At 42.8% G+C, this 15,958-nt stretch overlaps 1 protein-coding gene across 2 annotated transcripts in view; it reads right to left on the bottom strand.

The window, feature by feature from the left end:
- CAMK4 (calcium/calmodulin dependent protein kinase IV) overlaps window positions 1–15,958 on the bottom strand; it is a 350,792-nt gene that overhangs the window by 200,571 nt on the left and 134,263 nt on the right. Inside the window, exon 2 of one of the 2 annotated variants that reach the window (XM_073655014.1) lies at window positions 2,045–2,184. The exons of the other annotated variant lie outside the window; for it this stretch is intronic. Coding sequence (XP_073511115.1) covers window positions 2,045–2,184 — 140 coding nt within the window. The remainder of the gene's footprint in view (window positions 1–2,044; window positions 2,185–15,958) is intronic. 2 annotated transcript variants of the gene reach the window in all.

The following is a 15,958-nucleotide window of genomic DNA, read 5'->3' on the forward strand; positions in this document are numbered from 1 at the left end:
CACATCTTCTAACTGTGGAAGAAGACATCATCAGGAGGTGGAGATAGAAGCAGAGAGTGACAACAGTGCCACCCCACAGCTTCTAGCACTGCTCTCAAATGACTCATCATCAGGGGACAGTGATAGAAGCAGTGTGAGTGACACCAGCCGTCCCTTTCTTTAACAATGAGCTAGTTGCTTCCAGGAAGGTATGGTATCAGCTTGCTCTCCTTTCCTCCTTGAGAACGTATGTACGTTAAGCCTTGGGGGAACCAAGAGAAATACTGTAGCTGTGTAGCTGGAGATATTAAAGCTATATGGACACCTTAGGCAGTAAATCTTTAGCATTCTGGTACATATCATATTAGGCATGGAAATCGTTACCTAGCCAATTTGTAACCCTATGAGACATCACTGCTGCACAGGATTTGTCCTGTTTCAACATATTCATGCAAAGTTCTTGGAACAAGCGGTTCATTTTACCGCTGACAAGGAGCGGCTGCCAGCACTGACTACAGATAATACCATGCTACATCTGAGAGACAAATGACAAAGGCTAAGGGCAGATCTCATTAAATCTTCCTCCCACTTGCCAGGAGAATAAACTTTTCTATTCTTATAAAGATTTAACCACAGTGCCAGAAATGTCATGTAATGAGCTGACAACATTTCCAACACAATGCAGCTGTGAACATACAGTGGTTGCTTTAAAATACAATCATACTCCAATTAGCGCGTCTTCTTCCTTTCAGAAGTTGCTTCCCATTCACTGAGACACACTGTCACTGCAGTGATACCAACGCCTACACTCCAAAAGTGCCATAAATCTCTCTCATTGTAAAAGATTGCAACTGGAATCACATAGCTGAACGGAGCAATATTGTCAAAAGTATACAAAGATTGTCATTGTTACCAATTCAATAAGTCTCCCTAAAATTGTATGTAGTCGCCCTGATCAAAATAAATCATGATATTCAGAAAATAAATGATAAGTAAACAGGCATTTCTATGGTTAAATGGACAGAGAATAGAAATATTTTACTTTTATTTTTACTATAAATCTATTTTCTTACGCAGTAAAAGAAAAACATATCTGTCACCAGGTTTCACGATACAAACTGCAGTTACTAATAAATAGATCTCTTAAACCTGATGAAGCCGTTCAATCCTTTTTGAAAGTTTAAATTAATTCTCCTCCCTCCTATCCTGATTGACAGCTCCTCAGTGTCCCTTCTGCTGCTACAATCTCACACTGCACAGTGGAAGCTGCAGATGTCAGTCACACTGGGTAGACAGAAAACCAATGCATTTGGCTTCAAGAAATCTCTCACTATTTAAATGGACTTATAATATGTTCATTTTAATTACAGTATTATACAGCCAGTCTCACATGGAATTTCATCGCAAGTACACCAGCATCATCAGGTCTTAGAAACCTTTTTAATAATATATACAGTTTGTATTGTGAAATCTAGTGACAGATCAGTAAGCAAATTTGTTAAAGATCTTTTTATTTCCAGATATATCTATCCATCCAATACCGTTTTTAATTTAGTGCAAAGTATAGTTGGATCCAATGCTTCCTCAGTCCATTTGAGGCCTAGGTACAGACAGGTGTGAGTCTTTTAGCTTAGGGTGGCAGCTAAAAAGGCTAGATAGATAGATAGATAGAGTTGGAATTGAATATTAATATTCTAACTTATCCTATATATTTTTCCCAAAAAACAATATTTCAGTATGTTTAACATCTCCTGTTCTATCAAACTGCACCTAGAAAAGGAAACATGTTCAACTTGACGTGTTTCCCTAAAGTATGAAATTTTGTAATACAGCGTGCTAATACAAAAGCCTATAAAACACACTGTATAGCATTGAAAATATGTAGTATCCTAATAATGCACCCACATAAATTAAAGAACACAGACGGGAACGCTCTTTACAGGAATAAACATCCACTCAGTTTAGCAAAGAGCAAATTTCATTACACATTTTATTAAAAGACTCTCAAAGTGCAATCTATCACATTTTATATTTAGTCTTCTCTGTGTTAAAGAATCTCACTTACCAAACAGATCTGACAAGTTGGAAATAATGATCCAGCTGCTTCATTATGAATATGCATATCTGTGAATTCAAATTGGTGCCATTTACAAATGCACTGCTCTTACATGATCGCTCCTCGTATAGCTTAAAAGACAAGTGCATCTATAAAGAGAAAAAAAATCATCTATTTATCATCTATCTATCTATTTATCTATCTATCTATCTATCTGTGTGTGTGTCCATCCATACATCCATATCTAGGGCCAATTCTAGCTTTCCTGTGGGATGTTTTTTGGGTCTTGTTTTTATTTAACTATTTCTGGACTGCCCATAGACTATAAACATCTGGACAGTCCACGAGTTACTCTCAATGGTCCAAAATGGGATATTCTCCAGTGTGGTACCCTGCTGTTCACAGGTACCACAGGACCCAAAAGGGTGCATGGATGGACTTCTCCACAAGAGGCCCTCATTACATGCAGACACCCTCACCCTTCCACATTATACCACCAGAGGGAGCCCTGTTAGGGATATCTATATATGGAGGGTGGAGTTAGGCAGTCAGTCTGAGAGGGAGTTCAGAGAGTGTGCTGCCACTGAGAGCAGTGAAGAGGCAGCACGTCTGCTGCTGGATTGAGGGCCCCGAGTGTGGCCGGAGGCAGTAAGGAGAGGAGAGAGGAGTTGAGGGGGCAGAGGAGCATCATAGGTTCACCCCAAGACACAAACCGGACACCGGGTCCGCGCCTACAGGGTCCTTTATACCCAGTAGGGATCACCGGCATACCAGGAGGACTACAAGTCCCTGGTTGACCTGAAGCTAAACCCTTGACAGGACTAGGAACTACGAAGGCCCCGGCGTCCAGGGATAGTGGTTGTCAGAAAAAGGTCCTACTACCAAGCGACAGGTGAAGGAACAGCACGACACAGAAGCTAGGCCCAGTTGCAGGCTGGCCAGGAGCTTAGAGAGAGGGAGACACGAACCAGGAGGCCTTATACCCGCTCACTGGGGAGAAGCCCTGAAGTGCACCCTTCCTACCGAGTACCCTGGACCGTACCTGACATCCGCACCAGTAAAGGTACTGAAGTGAATCCCCTGTCTCTGTCAGTTACTCCTGCTGCGCCATTTCTCCTGCACTGCAAGCCCCAGCATCACCACCATTTGCACCTACACTGCTCCGGGGGCCCCTCTCCTCCTGTGGGGAGCAGAAACATGCCAGCTGCCATCCCATCACCCCCCCGGAGGTCTGCAGCAGCGCCGGTAACCATTACCGGAAACCACAGGTGGCGTCACGAGACAAACTGTACACTAAAACCCCTTTTTAAAGAGAGACCCAGAGTACGGGCCCGGGAGCCGACTGCCGTGACCTCCTAAACAAGGTAAAAGGCCCGGGTACCGAGTCCCCTATATTCCCCCCTGGGTGACCCACCAGCACCAAAGGAAAGTAGTTAAAACTTAGTCTTTAATCATAGAGGATAAAAAAATTAAGAAATTGTACACATATTAAAAAAGAAAACTCATAATGCTATGATTAAGGGTTTTTCTACCTGAAAAGTATCAGCATTATTAGTTTCCTTTTTTAATTTGCGCACATTCTCCTAATTGTTTTACCCTATATCATAAAAGGCTAAGTTTTAACTGTTTTCCATTGGTGCTGGAGAACATCCCCTTTTTGACCACTGAAAGCTATGTAACTTGGAAGCCAGACCAGTGCATACTCCGTGCACCAGACCACAGACTGTGTACCCTGAACTCTCCTGGGATACCTTCCTCTAACACATAAGTGGTAAGCAGAATTGACACTTTTTCTATTTTTTCACACATTACTCTACACTGACATCCTAAAACATCAGTGCAGGGTAAGCAGTTTGCACAAGATTGTACAGCTGTTATAGTGCGATGCTGCTGCCACACACAGCCAGACTCCCCATAGAGAAGCATCATGGTATATTACCATTTTTACCGTCTCAATCTCTGTAAAAAAAAAAAAAAGAAAAGAAAACTAAAAAAAAGAAATACTGCCAGTGTGAATCACTTTTTCCATTCCTGCCCCCATTGAAAAAATATGTCAAATACATAAGATGACATTTTTTTGAGCTGCTAAAATTGCAGGAACGATACTTGTAAAACCTGAAAATTTTCCAGATCAGGAAGGGAGGAAATGCCCCATCACAAACTGATTAAAGAGTACCAACACCTTCTTTTCACATAATCTTGCCCAGTGAAAAATATACCAAAGTGTAAGCATTCAGTGTAAAATTAAGTTGTTTTGCCTTAAAAAAAACACCTGGTAGCCATGCAGCTGGCATGTTCCTTATGTAGGTCTAATCCAGATCCCCTCTGGTATTGCAGGGTGAAAGCTGTACATCTCCTGGAACGCTGTGTACGGCTCTCATTGATTGACAGCTGGATCTCAGCATTGTGTCAGACAGGGCCGGCGTCAGCACCCGGGCAAGTGCGGGGGCCCTGAGCAGGCGGGGGGGGCCCACTCACCGTCGGACACCCCTGCGTGCTATGGGACCCGTGAGCGGAGGAGTGCGGTGCCGATGCCAGCACCCGCCACCTCCCCCGCTTGCTCAGGGCCCCAGCACAATACTTACCTCTCCCCGTGCCTCCGCAGCATTTCCTGTCTCTTCCGCGGCTGATGCACAGTGACGTCCCAGGTCAGAGGGCGCGGTGACGTCTTTACACCGCGCTCTCTCCTGAGCCATCACAGCGCAGAGCGGGAAGACGCCAGTGCGGGTGAGGAGTCCGGAGCAGCGGCAGCAGGTGAGAAGTGAGGTGAGTATTTGATTTTTTTTTTCTTTATGTATGGAGGCATGGGGCATTATATGATGGGGGGGTGATGACATCCTACATGGGGAATTATATGATGGGGGGGTGATGACATCCTGCATGGGGCATTATATGAGGGGGAGTGATGACATCCTGCATGAGGCATTATATGATGGGGGTGATGACATCCTGCATGGGGCATTATATGATGGGGGGGTGATGACATCCTGCATGGGGCATTATATGATGTGGGGGTGATGACATCCTGCATGGGGCATTATATGATGGGGGGTGATGACATCCTGCATAGGGCATTATATGATGAGGGGGTGATGACATCCTGCATGGGGCATTATGTGATGGGGGGGTGATAACATCCTGCATGGGGTATTATATGGGGGGGAAGTGACGTTCTGCATGGGGCATTATATGATGGGGGGTGATGACATCCTGCATGGGGCATTATATGATGGGGGGGTGATGACATCCTGCATGGGGCATTATATGGGGGGGGAATGACGTTCGGCATGGGGCATTATATGGGGGGAAGTGACATTCTGCATGGGGCATTATGTGGGGGGGGGGCACAGCCTGCATGGGGCATTATATGGGGACCGGTATTCTGTATGGAGCGTTATAAGGGGGCCAGTATCCTGTATGGAGCATTATATGAGGGCCAGTATTATGTATGGAACATTATATGGGGTCCATAAGACTGTATGGAGGACTATGTGGTGCCCATAATACTGTATGGAGGACTATGTATGGCCCTTAATACTATATGGAGGACTATGTGGTGCCCATAATACTGTATGGAGGACTATGTGTGGCCCATAATACTATATGGAGGACTATGTGGTGCCCATAATACTGTATGGCAGACTATACTATCCAGTCTGCACTTTGCGCTGCGAGGATTCGCCGGTTTCTGACCTATTGTAGAATTTACAATAGATATCACTCATGTAATGTAAGACGTGAAATCTTCAGCATTGTACTATATATATATTTTTCTGCCATATCTGTGCATCATGAATCGTGGTATGTGCTAAAGGGGCCACTGAGACTCTTTCACCCAGGGTCCACAAAAACCTGGAGCCGGCCCTGGTGTCAGACAGCTGACAGGAATCTCTGCTACACAACTGGGAAGAGAGAACACTCCAGCTGTCAATCAAGGAAAAACTTGCACAGCGTTCTTGGAGGGGGTCTACAGATTACCCAGCTGAATGAAGCCAGTAAGACCAGCATGAGGAACAGTATAATGAACAGGTATTTTAACCCCTTCAATCCAAAGCCTGTTTTCGCCTTCTTGACCATGCCAAATTTTCCAATTCTGAACAGTCACTTTATGGGATAATAACTCTGGAACGCTTCCAACGTATCCCAGTGATTCTGAGATTGTCTTTCCATGACACATTGTACTTTATACTAATGGTAAATTTAGATCGATATATTTTGCATTTATTTGTGAAAATCTAAAATTTGTCAAAAATTTTGAAAATTTAGCAATTTTTAATTTTTAGGCCCTTAAACCAGAAAGTTATATCACACAAAATAGTTAATAAATAACATTTACCACATGTCCACTTTACATCAGCCTACCTATTTTTTTTTTTTCGTTAGGAAGTTAGAAGGGTTAAAACTTTATCAGCAATTACTCATTTTTACAACAAAATTTACAAAACCATTTATTTTAGGGACCACATCACATTTGAAGTGACTTTGAAGGGCCAGAAAATACCCAAAAGTGACACCATTTTAAAAACTGCACCCCTCAAGGTGCTCAAAACCACATTTAAGAAGTTTGTTAACCCTTTAGGTGCTTCATAGGAATTAAAGCAATGTGGAAGGAAAAAATTCAAATATTACATTTTCCCACAGAAATGTTGGTTTAGCCCCAAATTTTTCATTTTCACAAGGGTGGAGAAAATGGACATCAAAAATTGTTGTGCAATTTCTCCTGAGTAAGCTGGTACTCAATATGTGGTGGAAAACTACTGTTAGGGCACACGACAGGGCTCAGAAGGGAAAAAATGCCATTTAAGTTTTGAAGCGCAAAATTGGCTGGAACAAACAGCGGACGCCATGTCGCATTTGCAGAGCCTCTGATGTGCCTAAACAGTGGAAACACCCAGAAGTGACCCCATTTTGGAAACTACACCCCTCAAGGAATCTTTCAAGGGGTGCTTTGTGCACCTTGAACCCACAGTTGCTACACAGAATTGGATAACGTTGAGCTGTCAAATGATAAAACTGACATTTTTCTCACAAAAATGTTGCTGTAGCCACAAATTTTTCATTTACACAAGGGTAGCAAAACAAACAAAAATGGACCTCCCAATTTGTTGTGCAATTGCTCTTGAGTATGCCGATACCCCATGTGTGGTGGAAAACTACTGTTTGGGAACACTGTCAAGCTCCGAAAAAAAGGATCGACATTTTTGAGAGCAGACTTTGATGGAATAGTCTGTAAGCACCATATTGCGTTTGCAGGGCCCGTTATGTGCCTAAACAGTGGAAATTCACCATAAGTGACCCCCTTTTGGAAATTACACCCCTCAAGAAATGTATCTAGAGGCAGGGTGAGCATCTTGAACCTGCAGGTGCTTCACATAATTTTATAATGTTGAGCCATGAAAATAAAAAAATAATTCCCAGAAAAATGCTGCTCTAGCCCCAAATTTTTCATTTTCACAACGGTAGCAGGAGAAAACGAATGGTAAAATTTGTTGCGCAATTTATTCTGTATACGCCAATATCCCATATGTGGTCAAAACTACTTTTGAGGCACAGTACAAAGCTCAGAAGAGTAGGAGTGCCATATTGTGGTGGTTTGCGGTTTGTCATGTTATATTGCCAGAGCCCCTGAAGTGCCAGAACAGCAGAACCCTCCCAAAAGTGACCCCATTTTGCAAACTACACTCCTCAATGAATTCATCTAGGGGTGCAGTGATCATATTGACACCACAGGTAGGTCAGAGAACCTTATACAATTGGGCAGTGAAGAAAAAAATAATTACATTAATACCACAAAAATGTTGTTTTAGCCCCAGATTTTACATTTTCACATGGGAAATCGGTAAAAATGGCACCAAAATTTGTTAACACGATTTCTGCTGAATGTGGTAATACTCCATATGTGTCTGTACAATACTGCTTAGCCACATGGTAAAACTCAAGAGGGACGGAGTGCTATTTGACTCTTGGAGCACAGATTTTTTGTGGACTCCATATACAGAGCCCCTAAGTTCCAAAACAGCAGAATCACTCCTCAAGTAACTGTAACCCCATTTTGGACATTACACGCCTCTGGGAATTACCCTTTGAGAATTTAACTACAGGTGTAGCAATCTTTGCTGGACAAGATGCCATTATCAGCTCTACCATTTTTATTTACTTTCGAGTCTTTAATCGTGCTTTATTTCACTTTTTGTTAGGTGGTATGATGAAAAAGCATTGTTTTTGACATTTGTTTTATTTTTATGTTTTATGGTGTTCAATGAAGGGATTAACTAGTGTGACAGTTTTATAGATCGGGTCGTTCTAGAAGCAGAGATACCAAATATGTGTACTTTTTTATGTTTTGCCGTTTTTACACCATAATTTTTTTTGCTATATTCCGAGAGCTATAGCTTTCTATATTCCCGCTGATGGCGCTGTGCAGTGGCTTGTTTTTTGCGGGACAAGATGATGTTTTCAGTGATACCATTTTTATTTACATTCGACTTTTTGATAGCGTTTTATTTCACTTTTTGTTCAGTGGTATGATGAAAAAGGATTGTTTTTTGACACTTTTTTTTTTTTTTTTTTACGGTGTTCACCGAAAGGGTTAACTAGTGGGACAGTTTTATAGATCCGGTTGTTCCGAACATGGTGATACCAAATATGTGTACTTTCTTTATTTTCGTTTTTACATTAAATATATGTATTTATTGGGTTAATATTTTTTTCATTTTTTTGTTTATTACGTTGTGATTTTTTTTAACACTTTTACAATTTCTAAAAACTTTTTTTTTACTTTTTTACCTTGTCCCTCCATGGGAAATCAACTTTACCTGCCCTGATCGCTGATCTAATACTCTGCAATAGTTTTGCATTGCAGGGCACTAGATCAGGCAATGACAAACAGGCAGGAGGTATGTCAGCTTCTGCTCTGAGCAGGAACTTACAGGCCACCATACCTGTGTGACCCTGTAGCCATCTTTCGGCCTAAGGTCACCATGAAGACCATCTGCACAACGCAATTGAAATTGCGTTTTGCTGATTGGAGCAGAGAGGGAGTGCCATCCCTCTGCTATGCCGATCGATGTCGCTGTCACTATTGACCGCGGAGGTGTTAAACGCCCGCGATCGATGCTAGTAACAATCTTGGGCGTTTCTGCAGGGTGTCAGCTATAATATATAGTTGATGCCCGCTGATGATCGTGCCGCCTCTGCTGGTGAACCGACGCAATCTTTCCGCCATACATGTACAGCGGTTTGCGGGACCGCACCTCCCACGGCGCCGTACATGTACTTGAAGGGTTTAACTAAAACAACGTAACATTTTACATTAATAGGTTATTCATAAGTTGTGTCTTGAGCAGCACTCAGCTATGCAGTCTCCTTACTTCCATGTTGTTAGTGGGGTGGGCAATCCTCCTTGAGTGACAGTTCTGGTGCAGTAGCTTTGTCTTTCTGCTGAGCTGATGCTACTGTGATACATTCGTGGTCTGTCAGTGCTTGTTTTAAAATTTACACAGTTATCACTATATATGCTTTTAGAAAAAGCCTCTGAACAAGACCACAGTGTCATGGGTGTATCAGAGGTGACAGACAGTCGCCCAGCAGTTGGTTGAAGGAGATCTCTACGTTTGGCATTACAGACATCTTCTTAGATGAGAGGCTGTCTCTAGGACCTTGTGGCTACCTTCCGCTGGTAATTAGCTCCCTGGCCTGGGTGTATATATACCTGGTGTGTCTGAGAGGGAGGTGCCGGCTATATTCATTTCTACTTGTGAAGGCTTAGCAAGAGCAGTACTTCGTCTTCTCTGGAGCTTGAGGCCGAGTTCGCATTTGTCTGGATTCGTCTAAAGCGAAGCAATCTCCCCGTTTGTCTACCCTTGTTGTCTATAGAGTTTAGTGAGATTGACTAGTGCTCACCTCCTCCCATCCCTAGCCTTAGCCATACGCCAGGGAAAGACAGGGCGAGGCACGCGTGCGGTGATTGCTGAAGAGGCAATATAGAGAGACGGTAGTTGAGACAGGGTGACACTAGACCAGTCTAGGAGGTCTCCACTTCCCCCTTTCCCTAGTCTGGTCTCCCTTTCCCTCTTCTCTCTGTGTTGCACTAAGTCTTTCCCACACCTGGCGTGACATTATAGCCGGCTGAGCACGTTTTGAAAAGGGAAAAAAAAAAAAGCAAAACTGCCATTTTTTTTTCTCTGTGTGTTTTTGGGCGTGCACCTTTTTTTTTTCCTTTCTCCCTTTTTATGGGTTCAGTTGCAGAGAAGTTCTGCCGTCTGTCTCTGGAGGCGAATGACCTCCGCTATGAGGTTCAGCAGCAGCATCAGTGGTTACAGGTCGCCAATGTGGGGGTCTCTGCAGGTAGGCCTATCCAGCCTGAACCCAAGGTTTCCACCCCTGGACAGGTTTTCAGGAGGTAGGGGCAAGTTTTTTGTATTTAAGGAGGCATGCAAATTGTATTTCAAACTTCGTCCTTACTCCTCCGGCAAATAGGAGCAACGGGTTGGTATTGTGATCTCTCTATTGCCGGGAGATCCTCAGTCATGAGCGTTTTCGTTACCGCAGGACTCGGTTTGTCTCCAGTCTGTTGAGGGTTTTTTCGGAGCTTGGCCCTCATCTATGATGACCCTGGCCGAGTCTCCTTGGCTGAGTCTAGGCTACGTTGCCTTCAGTAGGGGAATCGGTCAGTGGAAACGTACAGTTCGGAATTCCTTAGATGGGTGACGGATTCCAAATGGAATGACTCAGCCCTTAGAAGTCAATTTTGTGAGGGGCTTACTGAAAGGTTGAAAGTTGCCTTGGCAGTATATGAAACCCCTCAGTCCTTGGAGGCTGCCATGTCTTTGGCCATACGTCTTGATAGACGCCTTCAAGACAGACGGGTAAGACCACCTTCTCCGGAGCCTTCTTGTCGGGGTTGTGTACCTCTGCCAGGGGAGCGGTCTGGGGGTGAACCAGTAGTGGGGAAAGTGGAGGAACCCATGCAGTTAGGGGGTGTCTCTACATCATGCATCTTTCCAGAGAGTCGCAAGAAAAAAGGTGTATGTTTTTTTTGTGGGAAAAAGGGACATTTTGTTGGGACCTGTCCTTCAATTCCTAAACAAAAGGAGACTCGATTAACTCTTGGTAGTCTGGAGTTGGATAAACAAGCAGTGCATTTGTGCCCAAACTGCAGTTCCCACTTTGTCCTGACAGCAGATGTGGTGCTAGAGAGCAAAACTGAGAAAATTTCTGTGTTTGTTGACAGTAGAGCTGGAGTCAGCATGGTTGATGTTGAGTTTGTGAAAACTCATGGTCTTGCTTGCTGTGCTTTAGCTGAACCTATTTTCATCTTTGCCATTGACTCGGCGCCACTTGTACAGAAAGCATTTACTCAGATTGTACATAATGTAAAACTGAGGGTGGGGTCAGTTCATTGTGAAATAATTCCTTGCTATGTTCTGTACAATCTTCCCACACCGGTTGTCTTGGGTATACCTTGGCTTGTTAAACATAATCCATTGGTGGATTGGCAAATCAGGGAGATTATTGAATGGGGAGATTACTGCCATGAGAACTGTTTAGAAATTTCCCTTGCTACTGTCTCTATGGAAATTTTATCTGCTTTTCTGTCTGGTTTTGAGGACGTTTTTTCTGAGAGGGGGTGTCTGGATTAACCTCCTCATTGTGCTTTTGACTGTCCTATTAACCTGACCCCCAGAGCTAAACTACCGAAGTCCAGACTGTATAATCTTTCTGGCCCTGAGAGACAAGCCATGAAGGATTTCATTGCAGAAAGTGTGGAGAAGGGACTTATCAGACCCTCATCTTCGCCCGTGGTGGCAGGGATCTTCTTTGTAAAGAAAAAAGATGGCGATCTACGTCCCTGTTTAGATTTCCGGCAACTAAATCAAATTACCATCCGTGATCCATACCCTCTTCCTCTGATTCCTGATTTGTTCATCCAGGTTGTGGGAGCTTAGATATTCTTCAAGTTGAATTTAGGGGGAGCCTACAACCTGGTTAGAACCAAAAAAGGGGACGAATGGAAAACAGCATTCAATACCCCGGAAGGACATTTCGAGAGTCTGGTTATGCCTTTTGGTTTGACCAATGCACCTGCTGTATTCCAGCATTTCATAAATGAATATAGCTGGCACCTCCTTCTCAGGCACACCAGGTATATATACACCCAGGTCAGGGAACTAATTACCAGAGGGAGGTAGCCGCTAGGTCCTAGAGACAGTCTCTCATCTAAGAAGATGTCTGTAATGCCAAACGTAGAGATCTCCTGCAACCAACTGCAGGGTGACTGTCACCTCTGATATATCCCGTGAGACACACATCTCAAATGACAACTGCCAATAGTGGGGCCCGGAAAAGATCTGGTAACAGGCCAGGAGCTGACAAGGAGGGGGAGGGAGGTGAGCCGATAACTGTGGAATAGAAGGCAATGAGCTACAGAGAGGTGACTGGTCTGTTAAGAGTTAACACCTCAACCTAGAATGTAATTACTGCACATACTTGGTCAGGCTCTGATGATCGGTTTTCTTGACAGCAAGTTGTACACTACGTAAGATAAAAGTTCTCACAGCAGGAGAATAACTGCAGATAGAAAAAGCAAATGGGCTTATTTTCATGCTGTCTAAGGCCTCTTTCACACGTCCTGATATTTCCGGTATTGGAAAAACCAGTACCGGAGATATCCATGTCCGTGTGTCCATGTGTACCTGTGCGGCATACGTAAACATTTGCTGCCCGTGTGCCGAATCAGGATCACATATACCAGCGCCTGGGAATCAGCGCTACAATTAGCGCTGCTTCTAAGTGCCGGGTGCTGAAGGAATCCCTCATCATTGTCCCCTGCTTGCGGTGCGATCAGCGCCAGCAGGGGACAATGTTGAGAGTAGTATTCTGTTCCCAATGTCTCCAAAACCTGTAAAAATAAGAATAAAAAAAAAAAAATCATTAGATGGGGCCTCGGTCCTGCTCAGCCCTTATTGACATTGACAATTTGACATATAGTAAGGTTTTAATACTAGAGGTTAGGACCATCTTGAATTGGGTCACCGCTACGTGATAGGGTGGCTTTTATGTTTCTTTGATCAAAATTATGTCAATCAAGTACCCTACATTATTTTCATGCACTATTGCTATTTATTTCTTTACTGAAGGTCATTTGCTCACTTTGTTTTTATCTTAGCTTTTGCCTGTATTGTAATGCAGTCCAGAGCGGTATTCACATTGTAACTCAACATCAGATAATATATTTAGGGAGGAACAGTTTAATTAAAAAATAAATGCAGATAGTATGAGGCCCTTGAAGAAAGAGGGCCCAGCCTGGTTGTTTCAATTCCTCTACCACTAAGTGATGATCACTAGTGATGATGGAATCAATTTGATGCAAATTAAATTTTTGTTTAATTTTCATGAATCTGAACAATTTGCGATTCGCTTCACACAGATTGTCTAAAACGGCCTTTGTCATTTTACACATTGCAGAAGACTGAATCTGCCAGAAAAGGCTCACATGCCCTCAGATGCATCCAGGCGGACTTACCCATAATTCCTTGCAGCTATCACATTGCATGGTATAGCACAGCCAGTTGAGAGAGAGTACCACTGTGTAAATCTATCATATCATAATGCATGAGCTGAAGCAGGGAATGCAGCAGCCATTTTGTAGTGAATCTGGATAGTGAGAGACCATCACAGATCAAAGCTTAGCAAAAGTAACTGCATCGGCAGCAAGCAGTGGGTGGAATATTGGCAAAAGAGGATGGAAGGAAAAAGCAAACAAGTGTCTGGGGTGTCAATACTTATAGCTTCCTCTTTGTTAAGGTTAAAAAAAGATACAGTTCCATAGAGCTCAACCAGCACCATAATGGGGACTTCATTTTTAATGTTTGCTATAAAGCTCCCTCTGTTCTATATTTGCCACTGGCTACATGCGTGCACACCCCCAGATCTAAAAAATAGAGGTCTTAACCCCACATTCTAACTAAAGAAAACGAATGAACTGATATCCTTGAGCTTTTAAGATGCTGTTCCATTCATTCTTTATCAGTGATAAATCATTTTACCTTGGGAGTACAAAATTCTGTTTAAAATTTCAATTTTGCATTTTTTTCTGAAGACAAACATATTTTTGATGTGCCATGTGCCAAATGACGCTCAAATCCACTATTACTATCTACCAAAATGGCCACTTGCTTGAACTTCAAAGACCAAATAAAATGGGTTCAGTCAAGCCGAGGCGCTAAGGCAAAAGACCCAGCATTAATGTCTACAATGGGCACCATAAAAAAAAGTCTCTCACCCTACTTTTTTCCTAAATCCCTACATTACCCTAGAGCAAAGCTGCAGAAGAAATAGCAGTGACACCCAGTATAGGCAACAATGTTTGCCAACTATGGGCATACTGCAACTATTCTGACCAAGCCAACCATGTCAGAAAGCATAGAGACAAAAAGAAATACTAGGAGGGAAGTGAGAGAGGGAAGAGAATGACTACAGCTAAAACTACATTTTCCATGTCTGACAATTACTCTATTTTTTTTTTTAAAGAAAACTGAGAAAGATGAGAAAAACAATAACAATAAAGTGTAAGACAAGCAATGTGAAATAAATGTTATAAGAATTATTCCCTGAGGAAGCCATTATTGGTCCTGATCATCGCGCACATCTAACAGGATGTTCTCTCTATCTCTATTGCCGTAAACCAGGCAGAAATTATTATTACATAAAAATTACTCAGCGCTTCCTTCACCGAGAACAATCGGGCTCTTTGAAATGTGCAATTTATTACAAGTACCAAGTGGCTCAACTGAGAGATTTCTTTGTGTCACATAATGTGACCGTGGCTCCGTGCTCGGCTCTTCTGGGTAGGACAAGTATTTCAAATCACCCAAGTACTCAAAGGAGACTTCATCCAGTAACCACCAAGGATCAATAATCCAGGTTCTGTGTAAATAATATAACTGCGGAAGGTACATTCAGAGCTTGTCAACCTTTCAAGAAATACTGTAATAATGCCACAGTGTAACAGCATGCCATGCACTTATCTGACGGGTCACACACCAGACTATGGGCACGTTCACACAGTACAATGCTGGCAAACACGGAGCAGTGGAGAATCACTTAGCCTTTAATCATAGGTGATAAAAGAATTGGCAGAATGTGCACATATTAATACATTCCATAATGCTTACGCGTTTCGGGTAGTAAAACCTTCTACCCAAAATGCGTAAGCATTGTGTTTTTTTTAATAAATGCACATTCTGCCATTTTTTTATCCTATATAATTAAAGGTTAAGTTTTAACTACTTTCCATTGGTGCTGGAGAACATCCCTTTTTGGACCACTGAGAGCTATTTGGCCTGGAAGCCAGACCAGTGCATACTCCGTGCACCTCGCCCAGACACCAGACTGTCTACCCTGGAAGTCTCCTGGGATACTTATCGCAAACACAGGAGTCGTGAGCTGAATTGACACTTTTTTCTATTTTTTTTGTATATATCTAGTGACACAGATAGCTAGCACAGACTTCGTGTTTTCAATACCATAGACTTACAATGGAGTAGCTGAGTGCACACGTGAACAGCTACACCATTCATCTCTCCCTGGCTGCAGTCTTGACACCATCACCCATTCTGATGGTGTCAGTAGAGGTCTGAATGAGAAGACACACACCAGTCTAAGAAACATAGTATAAATGTAAGACAAGTTTCTGCAGTGAAATTGTGGAATTGTGAATACAGCTCTGGAATGTAACGATTAAAACTCAAAATCAGTCTTGTGGCCTGGGGAATATAGGGGACACAGTCCCCCCTACCCTTTTTTGCCATAAAGTATAAGGGGCCTAGCAGTAGGACTCTACCTTTCTAAGAAATATCATCGATTCAGTAGATGGTGATATTTTATGCAGACAGTAATATCCCTTTAAGAAAACTTCATATT

Source organism: Phyllobates terribilis, unplaced genomic scaffold, assembly GCF_046119375.1.
Source record: "Phyllobates terribilis strain yellow unplaced genomic scaffold, ASM4611937v1 Scaffold_1__5_contigs__length_1240528914, whole genome shotgun sequence".
Lineage (NCBI taxonomy): Eukaryota > Metazoa > Chordata > Amphibia > Anura > Dendrobatidae > Phyllobates > Phyllobates terribilis.